Raw genomic sequence first — 15,473 nt, forward strand, 5'->3', positions numbered from 1 at the left:
TGTTCAATATACAATATGCTTTTACAATTAAATTTGGAGCAGATTCTTATGCCTTCTTCAGTGGAGGTGTGTGTTTGTTGTGATAGAACAATCAATCTTATCTCTGATAAAAATTAATTATTTATTTTTTATTATTTCATTTATTTATTATTATTTTCTTCATATATGTTTTACTTTTTTTAAATATTTTTATTTTTTATTTTTAAATTTTTTATTTCTTTAAATATTCTTTTCTTTTCAGTAGAACTTTTTACAATAACATTTATTTGATATCACTAGCTTTTGTTTCAAGGAATTTTAAAATAATAGTAATAAGAATAAAATTAAGATTAGAACAATAATAATTATAATATTTAAATTGACTGAATGTGTAGGCTTAACATAAAAAATAACATATAAATAATCTGCTAATTAAATAAGGTAATAAAAAACACTCGTTCAGTACGTTGAACCCGCTTATCATTTCTATTATGGATGAGAAGAGCCCATGCGCGAGCCATAGATAGAGTAAGGATTGAAGTATTGAGCCAAAGTATGATGCGGTGCCAGTTGCAGGCTAGCAAGTGAAGCAGGTGGTGGCCCCAGTGCTGGAGGCAACATAGGTGGCTTTCCGTATGGGTGGTATCGTGCTGCAGATAGTGGGCTGAGTGGTGGTGTTGGATACGTGCGTTGAAAGAGCGGATGATTGGGTGGTATGCCACCTGCGGCAGCAGCACTAAGCACAGAGTCTGGCATGGATGCTGTATGGGTGCGTAAGTGTTGAAAGAGTTCATCAGATGTACCAAAACGTTTACCACAATAAGCAGCATCACTACCGATCCATGAGCAAACGTAGGGCATTTGTGAAGCAGCTGCTAGAGCAGCTAATTGTGCATGATATGATGAGGCGGCTGCTGCCGCAGCAGCTGATGCTGCTGCTGCCGAACTGCTACTGGCGCTCGGAGGTTTGCCAGCTTGTGAACCTTCACACTGAGGGCAGCCTACAGGACACGGTTGACCAGCGGCTTTGTTAAGATAGTGAGGACTTGACGGACAACCTGTACAATATGGATCGCGACAGACATTCGGCGGCATCATGGCAGATGCTGTGGCCGGATCAATTCCTTTCATACGCGCATAGTTTATATAGGGATTCAGTGCAGCCGCCTTAAACATGGGATGATGTGGCGACATCAGCGCACTAGCCGTTATTAAGTCCATAGTATAGGGCATACCACTAGTTGAGTTAACATAATTTGTGTAGTAGGGATTTGCGGTTGAGGCGCCGTTAGTAGTTGATGTTGGTATGCCGGCAGCGGCGGCAGCTGCATGCAAAGCCTTAACATAACTTGCCTCTTTAGCAGCTGCGATTGCGGCATCCGAAGCCGCTTGTAGGCGTGTTGTTGAATTACTTGGGCTAGCTTGTGAAATTGTTGTCGTGGTCATTGGTAGCTGTTCTTTAGATGAGGCACGCTGTGAACTATTCAAGTGATGTTGTAGATCTATGACATTTGTTGATGGTACTCTTTGCAGACCATTGGTAGGTGTTGGAGTTGGTGTAGCTGTTGACGTCGCTGGTGAATCTCTTTGTGAAGTGGCACTTTGGTTTGAATCGCAACGCATTTGACCAGTTGGTTGAGTTTGCTGATGTGGATGTGTTTGTAGGTGCTGATGACCATTTTGTTGAATAACATTTGTTTTTGGCGTTTTCACTCTCTGGCTACTTTGATTATTTGTTAAATTGGTGGCACGTTCCACTTCAGCGTCACTCCTTTCACGGATATGACTGTTGTTAGTTTCATACGGCTTGAAGCTTGATTTGACTTGTTGATGTTCCACAGAACCCGTAGATACCGACGACGAATGACTGCTCACAGGAGAAGATTTGTCCCTTACATCCCCTGCTAAGGACTTTAGCGATTTCGTTGATTTTTCTATATTTGCTGCTAATAATTTTGGGTTTGTAGTATCGGCACCAATTGCACTACATGTTTGCGCTAGAAGCGCTAACGGACTGCTTTTGTTATCCAGCTGAAATGAAACAAAATAAAGATGCGTTGATAAGTAAATATTAAATATTAATTTTAATATATTAGTTAATTATACTTTATACATATTTAAATTTTATATTATAAAAATAATTAAAACAAATAAACAAAGTAAGTATGTATATGTAATGTTGATTTACAGAACTCAGCTGGTTTGGTACAGTAGAGTACTTTTTTATAGATGTAGTACGGCGTGACACATTACCATAATTATTGAAAGAAAAGCATATCATGAGATAGAGATGTAAATAAGGATTTTAAAACTAAAATTGTAAAAGTGAATTTAATTCAAAATGTATTTGGATCAAGTACTATAGATCTTCCGTAAGGTTAACTTCAATATTGAAATACTTTCACAACTGTTATTCATATTTTCAGTGCACTTATATATGATTATTTGTGCAAGTATATATAGGATTATTATTTAATATAGTTTTTTTTGATTTGAACTTGCTCAAACCATAAAATTTTGTGGACCAGAAAAAGCACTTTCTGATAAAAAATTGGTTAATAAGTGACGGAAGTCATTAGTGATACGGCACTCTAAGCTACCGCCTGGTAAATAAGCAGTATCGTTCTTAAAATTACGAAAAGATCTCCATACTCAGTACGAACAGAACTATGGCCGCTGGGAGATTATATAATGGATCACTGGAGCTTACGCAACCATCTCAACAAAACACCCAGTGATAAAATATGCGATGAATTTAAAAAGGTGATGATCCAAATTATAAAAAAAAATTACTTCCATAATGTGTAGGCTTAAAAGCCAGGTTTGTTGAACCAAATACTCAAAAAGCAGCACAAAATGAGATAAAAATGAGAAAATGGAAATGGATAGACCATACGCTTAGATAAATGAGAGATTACATAGCGAATCAAGCATTGGCATTGAATCCATAGGGAAGTAAAAGACCTGTTGCCCCAGTAAAAATGTGGAGAAGAACGATGGAAAGTAAGCTAGCTGAAGCACGATATGCATGGAGCGACATCTATAGAGAAGCACTAAATAGAGTCAGATTTAGAAGAATTATTGAGACCCTATACTTCACTGACAAAAGTGGATCATAGCTGCAGAAGTAGACTTTTATTATTGAATAGATTGTTCAGTCTTGGGTATTTGCACAAAAGTTGGTCACTGCTCTCTTTTGCAGAGTCTTATTGATGGGCAACAACATATGCAAAATAAACATGGCCGATCCATTTAACTTTAAGGAGACCTGATGGTGATATTTACAATTTTATTTGACACCAAATGATTTAGTAACAAAACTTTTCTGAGGTTAGATAGAAACAATCAATATATTCTAATAAAAAAAATACAAATCCAAAAATTGGGGGAGCGAGTAATTTAAAGCTCTCACTCCACTCCTGGCAACATTCGCACAAATACTCATTCGCATAAATTAGAGGAACTTCGCATTTATTTATAGGATTTGCTCCAAGACTGTTTTTTTTTTTGTATCTTATTTGTTGTTGTTGTTGTTTTTGTTTTTGTTTTGTTGCTGATTGTGAGGAGACACTCTTCAGTCACATCGTAAATGTAATTTTTATTACCTCAACGCCGTCGTCCTTTGAAGTGGCGTTTATCTGATTTCTGCTGAAGTTTCCGTTTTTGCTATTTTCGCTTACAGCTCGCACTCCCCTCGTAAGGCGCTGCCATTGCGATAAGAATTTATGATTTCACTAATGTGTTTTTATGATTTTTATGGGATTGTTTTTATTTACTTTCGTTAATTTTCTTTTTTTTTATTATTTCAATTTTATTTTTATTTTTATATATTTCTTTTTTTTTTTTTTGGTTTGTCTTTGATGCATATTTTAAATGCTGCTTTTTAACGCACAAGTTCATATCTCCGCACTGCAAATGATCCGAAAATTGTATGGGGGTCTTGAAAGTTTTACGCGTTCCAGATAAGATACGCACTTGCAGAGCTCATTTACTGCATTATGATTTTATTTAATGTTATGGTGTTGCGAATTTTTATTGCCGTCAAGTGCTTTTTGTCTCTTTTAAAGGCTCTATTTTGGCTAATTTATGGGGCAATTATTTTTCGTTTATGTGCTGCGACTGCGCTCGGTATTTGGGTATTCGTACATATGAGGACGAGTACATTGCACGCTCAGAGTGTAATGGATACGTAGGCACATACAGATACAGATGTACACGTCTTATCTGCGAGGATAAGAATTGAAATATATGACACTTATGGAAGTACATTATTGACATAAACAATAATTTTTGGGTGTATGTATGATGTCTGCCCCAATAAAATGTAGCCATATTATGTCATGTTACGTGTTTTAATGGCTAAGACAAAATATTCTTAAATATTAAGAATAAATAAGATTTTGGTACAACAATTTATTTCTTATAAAAATAACTGCTAAACGCTTATGAAAATCGTATAGTGCTACATGCGTTGGTTTTTTTATAGCTCTTGTACACGTAATCCGAAATCGGTACATTGGAGAACTGGCGAGCTATTCTGAGGGTATTAAAGCATACATAGGAGTATGTGAAAAGTATGAAGACTATTTATAAGCTCAACCACATAAGTCAATCCCTCTGCTTTTAAAATAGGTTAATAGGTTAAACTTTCCGCATACTTTTTGTTAGTATCAGTACAGCTTAAAGGAGATATGTTATGTAAACTATTTGAAAAAACCATTTCTAAGCATGTGAGGCTGATTTGACTGAGGTTATTTTTTCAATATCCTTTTTTTGGAATCCTGTTTCAGATCAGTTACCAAATTAGTATACAGTATCTCTTGCACTTAAACAACTTAGTTTGGAAACAACTTATATATATCATACGATGGTTTGCATTACTTGGACAATGGCAAATTTCTTGCACTTACACCAGTTACTTCATAACAACCTATATATGTCCAATATCATGGCATTTCTTTAACAGAGGCATTATCTCTTATACGATATATATATATGTTATACGATGGTTTACATTACTTGCACAAAGGCATTATTTCTTACATCTATGTTATTTAGTTCAATAATTGTTGAGTTCCATTTGGATTAGTTTAGATTTCAATACACTTCCTGCTAAATTGACTGTTTAGGAACTCAAGTTATTAAACTCACTAAAATATTCTCACTAGCTTTGGTCTCAAATTATTGTAACAAATATATTACCAAAAAACATGTGTATTTTAACAGTGAATGTACCATATATAGTAATTTTCTCAATAGGTTGATAACACTGTACCTAATTACTGTACCCAACATAAGCAAGATATGTGAATCAATCTTCGTAGAGCAGTTGATTAATTTCATCTAATTCTTTAGTAGATCACAATTTTGCAATGCAGTATTAGGTTTCAATTCTCTGCGAACTCTATTAAATTTTACTACATAAAATTTTGTATGGTAAAAAAGACATTAGTGGTTTTGGATTAAGGAAAATTAGAGATGAGGAATTAATTTAGAATTTGTCGAGAATTTATTAATGTCAATAGAATTTCTCTGACTGACTCACTTAGAATTTTTGAAAATGTTTATAATTCCTTTGCGGTTTCTTAAATACTAATTTATGTGGGAAACAAACCATATAAAAATCAATGAAAGAATTTTGAAAATGCCTTCATTTCTTTTACCAATAAAAACATTAATAAGTAAAAGAATTTGGAACTGATATTTCTCAATCCAAATAAATCTGAAAACTTATTGATTGTACATACCATCATATAGCTTATAAAGATCTTATAAAATCTTTGAGTTTTAAATGGACTGTGCAAGTTGCGGTAGATGGAATTAACGAAGTTACAAGAAACAAAAGAATTTCGCAACTGAAGTGAATTCACTAAAATTACTTTTGGGAAAAGTCTTTCAATTTTCGGATATTCCTTGTTTATTAGGTAAATTTACATAGTAAAATAGTCATCAGCTTGCATTTTGTGAGCTATTTGCTCATGAGAGTGTGCTTGAGGCAATTATTATCGATCGTTTCATGAGCAACCTTCCGTATAGGAAAGAAAAAGTGTTTAGAATGTTGAAACTATTCACTGTGATATCGTTAACAGAAATACTGACCATCGCCATGTAGAATGGATTCATTTTTATCTCGAAAATCTTGAAAGATCTTGAACATTTTTAAGTACTTGGATGTCAAATATCTTTGACTGTTTCGAACATCTTCGACAATCGAGAATATTTTTCAGCACTTCGAACATTTTCGAATATCTTAAATATCTTTAATCTTAATCGTCTTCGAGCACCTCGATTTTTGAGTCGATCGAGCAAAAAAAACCTTGAGCAGCTTGAATTCTTCGAACTACTTAAAGTGTTCGAACATCTCGAATACTTCAAATAGCTCGAATACTACAAACAGCTCGAATAGCTCGAACAACTTGAACACTTTGAATAGTTCGAATATTTCGAACAGTCCTTGTACTTCAAACAGCTCGAGTACTTCGAATACCTCAAATTTTTTAAACAGCTCGAATACTTCAAGTGACTCGAACGTTTTTGAGCGTTGCAAGCATTAAATTTAAATATTTTCGAATTCGATAATACACGTGAAGCTCGAACATTTTATGATGTTAAGTGAAATTCATTTGCTTAATTATATTTTTGACATTTCTATGGTTGGCCAGTTATTGCTTCTGAATTGTAGGTTACCTGAATTGTATGTAGGAAAATTCGAAATTAATATCGAAAATGTATTTTTTTTCGAAGATCGCTTTTGTTGATTTAACAAAACCGAATTTAAATTAAGAAAATTTAGAAAACTTCTATTTCAGTTAGACTATTTAGCAAGTCTATTGTAAGAGATATGTATGTGGATAAAAAAATTCTGTAGATATTTTGTCTAAAGTTAGAAGTAAAAAATCACCGCTATTTTTCCTTGAAATCCAATAATTTACACTTTGCTAAGTGCTTAAATTGATTATATTGAATTTATAGATAAACCGAGTGCGGCATTGATATGCAATAGGTTTAGTACTTAGTGGCTAGTGCCTAGTGCCGTGATTAAGTGGACTGAAGTCGGTAAACGGACTAAACAATTACGAATTCGTGCGCTGACACAGAAATACCTCGCAGTTCATAAACGTGAACTCTTTGGAGAACACCTAGTTCTGTTGAAAATTATTCTGGGAATTCTGACACTTTTTAATAAATTACTGCCATAACGATTATAGCAATAAAAATATCACTGAAATGCAATCATAAATTTAATTACAAAATAGCAAACAATTTGATCATAAAAGTTAACAGCAACAACACTTAGCGGAGAAGCAGAGTACGAACTTTTTTTTCATACAAAATGTTCATTCCGTCACTCCCATATTTCAATTGCAATAACAACACAACACAATACAACAACAGCTACAACAACAACCACACAACAATACAATAGCACAATAGCAGTACGACAGCACAACAACAGCAGCAACAACAACAACAATACAAATAACGGCAGCCTCTATGCCTGCATGGATGGCTTCGGCTTCGCTATTGTTGCGACTGCGACTGCGGCTGTGGCTATGAGCTGCGAACTGCGAGCTGCGAGCTGCGGCTTCATAGAGAGAATATTACCCACCACTCAGTCTGCGTCATAAACACAGCTGTGGTGCAATAAAAGCGATTTAGCCACATGCTATAAATTATATCGGCGCTGCTATAGCAAATGCTGTCATAATTTATGGAAGTTAAATTTTGAGTACATGCTTAATTATGATATGTACACAGAGCGCACACATGCACACATACACACATGCACCCATTCACTCGTAGTCGCCGCACACACTTAAATAATGAAAAATGTTCAGTACGAGCACGAATACATACCAAAAAAAAAAGTACGAAAATAAAAACAAATTAAGTTTATTTTATTTCGTTTAAGTTTTATTTGTGTTTGTGTTAGTGTTTGAGGCACAGCACAGCAAAGCACAGCGCAGCACAGCACAGCCAGTTTGGATGGCATCATAAACTATAAAATATTGAAGCTTTTATGGCACTCAATGGATCCCAATAAATTTAATAAAATCGCTTACAACTATATATTATTACTCGATATATAAATTTATATGAGTATTTGCACACAAACACACACACACACACCCATGCATACACGGTTTATTTGGTTTAATAATTTAGCGAACTCGTACGAACTGTGCCAATGCATTGGTGCCGTAATCTAATACCAAATATTTGTCTCTAAATATCCATCCTATCCAATATTTATTTTCATTATCTATTTTAGTTTTTAGTTTGCACTGCAAACAGAATTAGTCACTGTTTATTTAAGTTCATTAGTACTTGGCTTTGTCGCATTTCATGTTCGAAAAATAAATGAACTAGTAACTCCGAATTTATAGCAAATGACATAAAAAACTCTATAGGGTCTATAAATCAATCTTTATGAATGGTTCAGAATTTGAAGATATCCTCCTTCAAATAATACATATTGGATATATAGTTCATATTGTATGCAGAACATATACAGTCTGTCCCAAATCCAATAGAGAAGGTTCTAAGAAAATTCGAACGAATCAGCTTTGCATTTGGCTGTAATTTGATATTTTATATAATGTCACTAAATGTCGGTATAATATATCGTTAAACTGTTTGGATGAATCATTTTCTAAGATTAACTTCCATTTTAATTTCCAACTCTAACGAAGTTAAGATTTTTTTAACTGAGAGTACTATTTCAATAGTCTTTCATGTGGTATCTTATTACGGATTAGTTGGAAAATGCACACTTATTAGTATCCAGTATCTCCTGCACTTATCTTAGTTAGTTTGGACGCAACCAATATATATCTATTGTACAATAGTTTGCATTACTTGAACCAAGATATTCTCTCCTACACTGATGTCATTTATGGTAGTAAGAACACAACCTATATAGGTATGTCACATATGATGGATTGCATTTCTTGGATAAAGACACTATCTCTTATACTTATACCGTTTAGTTAGGAAGCAACTTATGTACTCCTTATAAGATGTGATTTGCATTTCTTGAATAAAGGCATTATCTCTTATACTTATACCGTTTAGTTAGAAAGTAACTTATGTACTCCTCATAAGATGTGATTTGCATTACTTGAACCAAGACATTATCTCTTGTACTTATGTCATTTAGTTAGGACACAACATAAATATATTCGACTCATACGAGACTTTGCATTATTTAGTATAAATCATTATCTCCTGCACTGAAGTCATTTAGTTAGAGAACAAGCTATAAATATTGAGTTCTAATCGGGCTGGTGTAGATTTGAATACAGTTTTTATTGAAGTGACTGTTTATGAACTCATTCTATATGTTAAAATTACTCCACCAAATTTGGACTCAAATTGTTGCAACAAACATTTAGTCAAAAAAATACTATGAATGTTAAATTCACATTCATAGTATTATCATAGTAATAGCCCATATATATAGCTACATTTTCCTTATATTGACTGCATTGTTCTTAATTATTTCGCTGAGACTTGACATATTATGAGACTTGTTTTTGTGTATACAGAACCTGGTTGTAAAATGCAGCTTCGCTTCGAATGAAACTTATAAATATAGTCATTCTACTATGTTACAGTCATCCGCGTAACTGTGCATTTGAACCACAGCCACCACGATAGTCCCATGAAAGAATTTAAGCTCAATTAGCACAGCCGAAGCTGCAGGTCTTGACATTCGTGTACCAGATCCTGCAAACTTTTTTTTTTATTTGTTAGACCGATTCCCTTGCGGAAGTAAAATCTTGCACAGAAATGTTAAACATGTCTCGAAGGACTTTGTCAAACTGATGGTTTTTAAATCAATTATGGTATAGATTCGATAAGATAAATTTTTAATTTTTTTCGGGTTTACTTGTAATAGTCTCGTTTCGAGTCAATACATTGCTAATAATGTTTTAGGATATATTTCAAATATTTCGAACCATTTTTATACTGATAGAAAGAAGAGCAGAAGCATGTGAGGCAATACTGAGACAAACTACTAGGATTGTTAGAATTAAAATCGCTCTTTAGCTAAAAATAACTATAGAAACAACAATACAGCACTATTGGTTGAATTAGTACAACCAATAAAACTTAAAACTTACCCTAATAGAACCTGTAAGCATGTGGAAAATAAAATGAGCCCACAAAACATATTTTAAGTAGTTATTTGGCACTTATGTACAAACCAAACCCTGATAACAGACAAAAAAATAAGATTCAATTAAGTGGTTGGATCTGAATTGAAGAAATACTCTGAAGCTATTAAGGAACAAAATAATTATTTTGACCGCAGTGTGAAATCTGCCCAATTTAATAATAATAAGTAATATATAAATAATAATAACATTCATATTTATTATCCGAAACTGAATTCAATTTATCGGTCTAATCAATTTGGACGTTCGGGAAAATACCTGAAAAATTTTCTTTTGTTATGGATTTTAGTACAGAGAATAGCCAAAAGTTGTGTGGATCCAAAGTAGGTGAATAATACGGATAATCGCCAAGACTAACCCTTTTTTCGTTTTGTCAAAAGTTTCCACTTCATAATGATTGTATGCAAATGGAATTATCGTACAGAAAACTAACTTCCTTGCGTATGAATTTCGGCTCATAACCGCATTGAAACACCCAGACCTTTCAAAACAATATCAATATTAACAATTGTTTTAGATCAAAGAAAACGATCAATGTTTTCTTGACTTATTAAATTTGATAATGTGTTCCACATCTAGTCATATTTTTTTTGAGTTACTTGGTTTTTGATCGGTAATTGTCCCAATTATGTCCCAAACACGCTAGTTGTTTACGTAGTAGTTATCAGACACGTTCACTTTTAGCTCGTAATCGTCATGGAAATTCCAGATAATATTTAACTTTCACTGTTTGATCTTTCGGGACGAAGTAACTTTGCACATTTCTCTTTGGATCGAAGAAAACGGTCGACATTAGCTTAATTTATTGGGCTTAATATTGTGTGTCATAACGCCCCTATTTATTTTAAGTCACTTAATTTCCGTTCGGTTTGTGTTCCAATTATGTCCCAAAGGCGCTATTTGGTGATTAAGTTCTTCACATTTGTCGTTATGACAATAAACCCTTTTTAAATATATTTTAATTTACAAAAGTCACAATTGACACAGCGTCAACTTCTTTCGAGGCTGACCCTAGCTAAAAAGGGTGAAGTAATTTAAGATTACCTAATTTTTTTTTTAGTTTAACTAAACTTAGTTTGATGGTATATGAGCAATGTTCTTCATAAAAATTTTCCAGTAATTAATAAATTTATCTAAAAAGCTAACAATTTAATTTTTTTTATGACACGAAACTAATTTTATAAGCATTTATTTATTTATTAACGCAAATTAAGCCATAAAACAATTCAATTTCATTTATGGCACGAATTATATTGAAATTTTTACTAATAAAGGCGAAATTTCGTCATAATGACCTCATTTGTAATGTGAATAAGTGTAAAACTGACGTGAATCCCACAGTAAAAGGCGGCACTCTTTGAATTTGGAAGGCTTGAAATGTCTTTGTGTCTAATGATGAGCCGGCACTATGACTACGCGCAAAGAAATTGATATTAAAAATGCACGTTAAGCGTTCGCAGCGCCCCCATGTTGTTTGTCTCATAAATTTAGATAATGTGAATATCTTTTAAATATAAATCGCTTAACTTCACCATAAATTTTGACAGGAGTTTTCCAACAATTTTCGTTTGCTGCATTGCATTGTTGTAATTTAATTTTTTTCTTCGCAGTTCGGAGCAGAGCTACTTTTTCACTGCACACTCCGTGCATAATTTAAGCTATCCGGACTGGAATTGCCTTCTTACATTTTTTCGCAGAGCTATTCGGTTGCGCGTTTGTACGTCTGTCGCTGAGTTTGTACCTCAAAATAATATATTAATGCCTTTTTTTCGTCTCCCTACCGACGCCATTTTGCTTTGAACCTTCTGACAACGTTTTCAGTCGCCTTCATCCGCAGTGTCGACTTAGCATGATATTCAAATCGTTCTGACAAGCGTTGGCATTTATTATCGCCTTAGTTAATGTATTCAAATAAACGTTATTTGGTTGGGTGCGATGGGAGAGAAAAGAAATGGGGCGTTTGTCTTACAATTGCAAATTTATTCAAAGTTGCAATTTTGCATAATTTTATGAGCGTTCAGTCAGCACACACCATACAACCATACAACCATACAACCACACACCATACACCACACAACCCACACCTACCGCCGGTCTGTCATTTTTTGCAGACACCGGCACAGGCAGGACACACAGCAGTAGTTAAACATTTTTAACGGCTGGCAAAAGGTGGAAGACATACATGTGTGAGTAACGCTGTTTCTGGCGACATCTACAATTTTTAACATTTAACAACATTAGGTGTATGCGATTTTTTTTGGTGAAAGTGCAAATTATACATTATTATTCACTCCCATTTGGCGGTTATTTGCTTAGTAATTGTGCTTTTCCGGTTGGGCAGCATTTTTTATTTATGCCAAGTCAGTGCTTGAATTAATGTTTATTTTTTAATAGATGCGAGGAGTTGGTCTATGTACCCAAAGAGGTCTTTGGCACATCTGCTAAAAAGTGTACATCACAATTTCTAGCAGTATTTGCAGATTAATAGATGTAGTAGCATAAACTGATTAATTCTGGTAATTGAAAATTAAATGATTTGATCCAGAATAATAAAGATTTTAAACCGAAATGTAGTTGTTATTATCATAAACATTCAAAACTATGGTATATATGGAATTAAAAAGCTTTTCTACATAATTGAGTGGAAGTCGATCTCTGAAAGTAAAGTATCTAAAGTATTATCGGTTTTCTTTTGTAGGTAACATATTTAGGTTTCATCTTACTACAGGAAGAAGTACGTTCAACATATTATTACGTGGTTTAAATATTAAACTAATAATTATATAAAGCATATTCAATAAAGCCTCCTCAATACCATAGCGTTACTCCGTTGGCTTCATCGAAAGAAGTCATTGATCTTATTGTCGTTTAACTTTAAGTACTTATTAACTGCTGTCCTTCTTTTCTAATGGAGGCCCAATGCTTCTAATGGAGAGTCGGAGAGAATCCTTACTTAAAGTAGGGGTTTTAAAAATCTTTTAGTAAAAATATATTATGGCATCAGAACTTTTTGAAGTATTATCACACATTGTACGTACTTTTTATTATGTTTGTAATAAAAAATAAAATTCAATGCTTCCGATTGATTTCCGTTCCGATTTAACGTGAAACCAGGAAATTACGGTCCACGTCGGGCGTATACGGATTTTTGTCTGCAATTTTGGTCTCTATTTCCCAATAGAGAGCTAATCTATCATACCAAAAATAGATTAAATGAAATTATTGGATTCATAATTGCAATTAAATTATTTAAGGTTACTTTACTTCAAAATCAACCAAACAGAAAACTGCCGAATATTTTTTGTCCAATCGAGCATCACACAAAAACAGAAAAAAAATATCTCAATTTAAATTGTAATCAAATTTTTTAAGGTTTGTTTGCTCTAGGAAAAGGTCTAACACTCTCATGGAGAAGTCTCGTAAAGATATCAGTCTTATGATACATTTGTTGACGTGTCATAGCCGAGTACGGAACTATGCCAGAATATTGAATCTTCCTTTTATTAATTTCTGTTGCAGTTGTGAAGAGCACGATGAAAATGTAACACATCTGCTTTGGTAGAGTTCAGCGCATGCGCGGCGCCGATGAACTATTTGACAGGCTTGGTGTTTTGTTGATTGTCGTCAACTTTAGATCCTCCCTTTTAAGCATATTTTAGTCTTTGGCAAAGGTTTAAAGTGGTTTTTAAATCACTGAGTTTCTTATATAATATTGCAATGAGTCAATAGCTTTAAGTGATTCCTTAGGAATACTGACATAATCTATTATAACTAAGTTTACTTGAAATTTAATCGAATTGAAAAACGCCGAATATTAACTGCCTAATCGATTATCACACTAAAAGTACAATATAAAAAAAAAGAAAATAGAATTAGTTTAATTAATCCAATTAAATTTTTGGAAGTTACTTCACTACAAAATCAATTAAATAGAAAAACGCCGAATATTTTTTGTCCAATCAAGTTTCACACCAAAATCAGAGTTGATTTGATTTTTACAATATAATTGTAATTTCTTAAAGTAATTTCGTTTTGAAATCAATTAAATTGAAAAATGCCGAATTCTTTATGCCCAATCGATTATCAAACCGAAAGTAGAATAAAAAAGCATAGAGTTAGTTTATTTATTGTAATTAAATTATTTAAAATAATTTCACTTAAAAATCAATGGAATTAAAAAACGCCGAATACTTTGTGCCCAATTGAGTATTGTTGTAAAATGTAGTGTGATTTTGGCAAAGATAAAGTTTACTTTTCCTTTTATCTTATAATAAATAGTGCTTTCAACAGAGAAATCTATTGACCTAATGGAAATGAAACCTCAATCATGTTGTTCAATCATTCGAATATTTCACAAAGAAAACCCCCGAACACTTGATGTTTTTATTCCACTTTGACCACAAAGTCGGCATACGGATTGAGTTCGATTTGCTGTCGTGCTGTAATCATCATCTCAACAATAGATTCTTTTGAAGACTTATCAAATGATTCAACTGAAGATGCATATGCCAATTTGAAAATATTTCATATTTCATATTTCATATTTCATTTCAAGTGATTATCACACTTCGAAAAGTACCAAGAAACAGCAACAGCAACAATAACAACTAAAATAATAATATAGCAAAAGAAAAAAAAACAAACAAAAAAAAAGAAAATAACAGAAATGAAAATAAATAAATTAATAAAAATAAAAACAAAAATGAAATTGAATTGCTTTGACTAAGAGGGATCGACAAATCAAAGAGAAAACAAATACACGCATACGCATACACACACATAGTCACATACATAGTCACATATCAGCACAAGAATGGAGCACCCCAACGCACGCATTGACATGAAAGAGTAAAAGCCGCCAAAGCGCGAAATACAAACACGAGTCAAAATAAAATTGGAAAATGCCGCTGAGACTCTTCAAAACATCACATTTTGCTTGTAATCAACCGGTCTACATATCTGAACCGTTGTTGTTGTTATTATTGTTGTTTTGCTGTCTATCATTTTGTTGCTTTTGTGAATTCGTTTGTCACTACAAGTACGAAAGTGTGATTTTTTAAGTGGATTTCTGCTGCTGTTTCGTATTCATCTTCATCTTCACTTCCATCTTCATCTCCATCTTCATCTTCATCTCCATCTTCATTTTCCTCTTGTACGAGTATGAATACAATTTAAAAAAAAAATTGGATTTTATTTTTGTTTTTTTGATTTTATTGCGAGTATTGCGAGTATCACTACGAGTGTGTGTGTGTGAGTGTGTGTTTGGTTGTGCTTTAGTACAAATTTCAAAATAAAATAACCCGAAATGCCGCC

General features: G+C 33.3%; 1 protein-coding gene across 1 annotated transcript in view; it reads right to left on the bottom strand.

Moving 5' to 3' along the window:
* Window positions 1-362: 362 nt before the first annotated feature.
* Window positions 363-15,473, bottom strand: part of LOC119689513 (zinc finger protein Elbow) — a 72,302-nt gene continuing 57,191 nt past the window's right edge. The window contains exon 2 of the mRNA XM_038104349.1: window positions 363-2,010. Coding sequence (XP_037960277.1) covers window positions 469-2,010 — 1,542 coding nt within the window. The 3' untranslated portion in view covers window positions 363-468. The remainder of the gene's footprint in view (window positions 2,011-15,473) is intronic.

Source organism: Teleopsis dalmanni, chromosome X, assembly GCF_002237135.1.
Source record: "Teleopsis dalmanni isolate 2A chromosome X, ASM223713v2, whole genome shotgun sequence".
In the NCBI taxonomy this organism is placed as follows: Eukaryota; Metazoa; Arthropoda; class Insecta; order Diptera; family Diopsidae; genus Teleopsis; species Teleopsis dalmanni.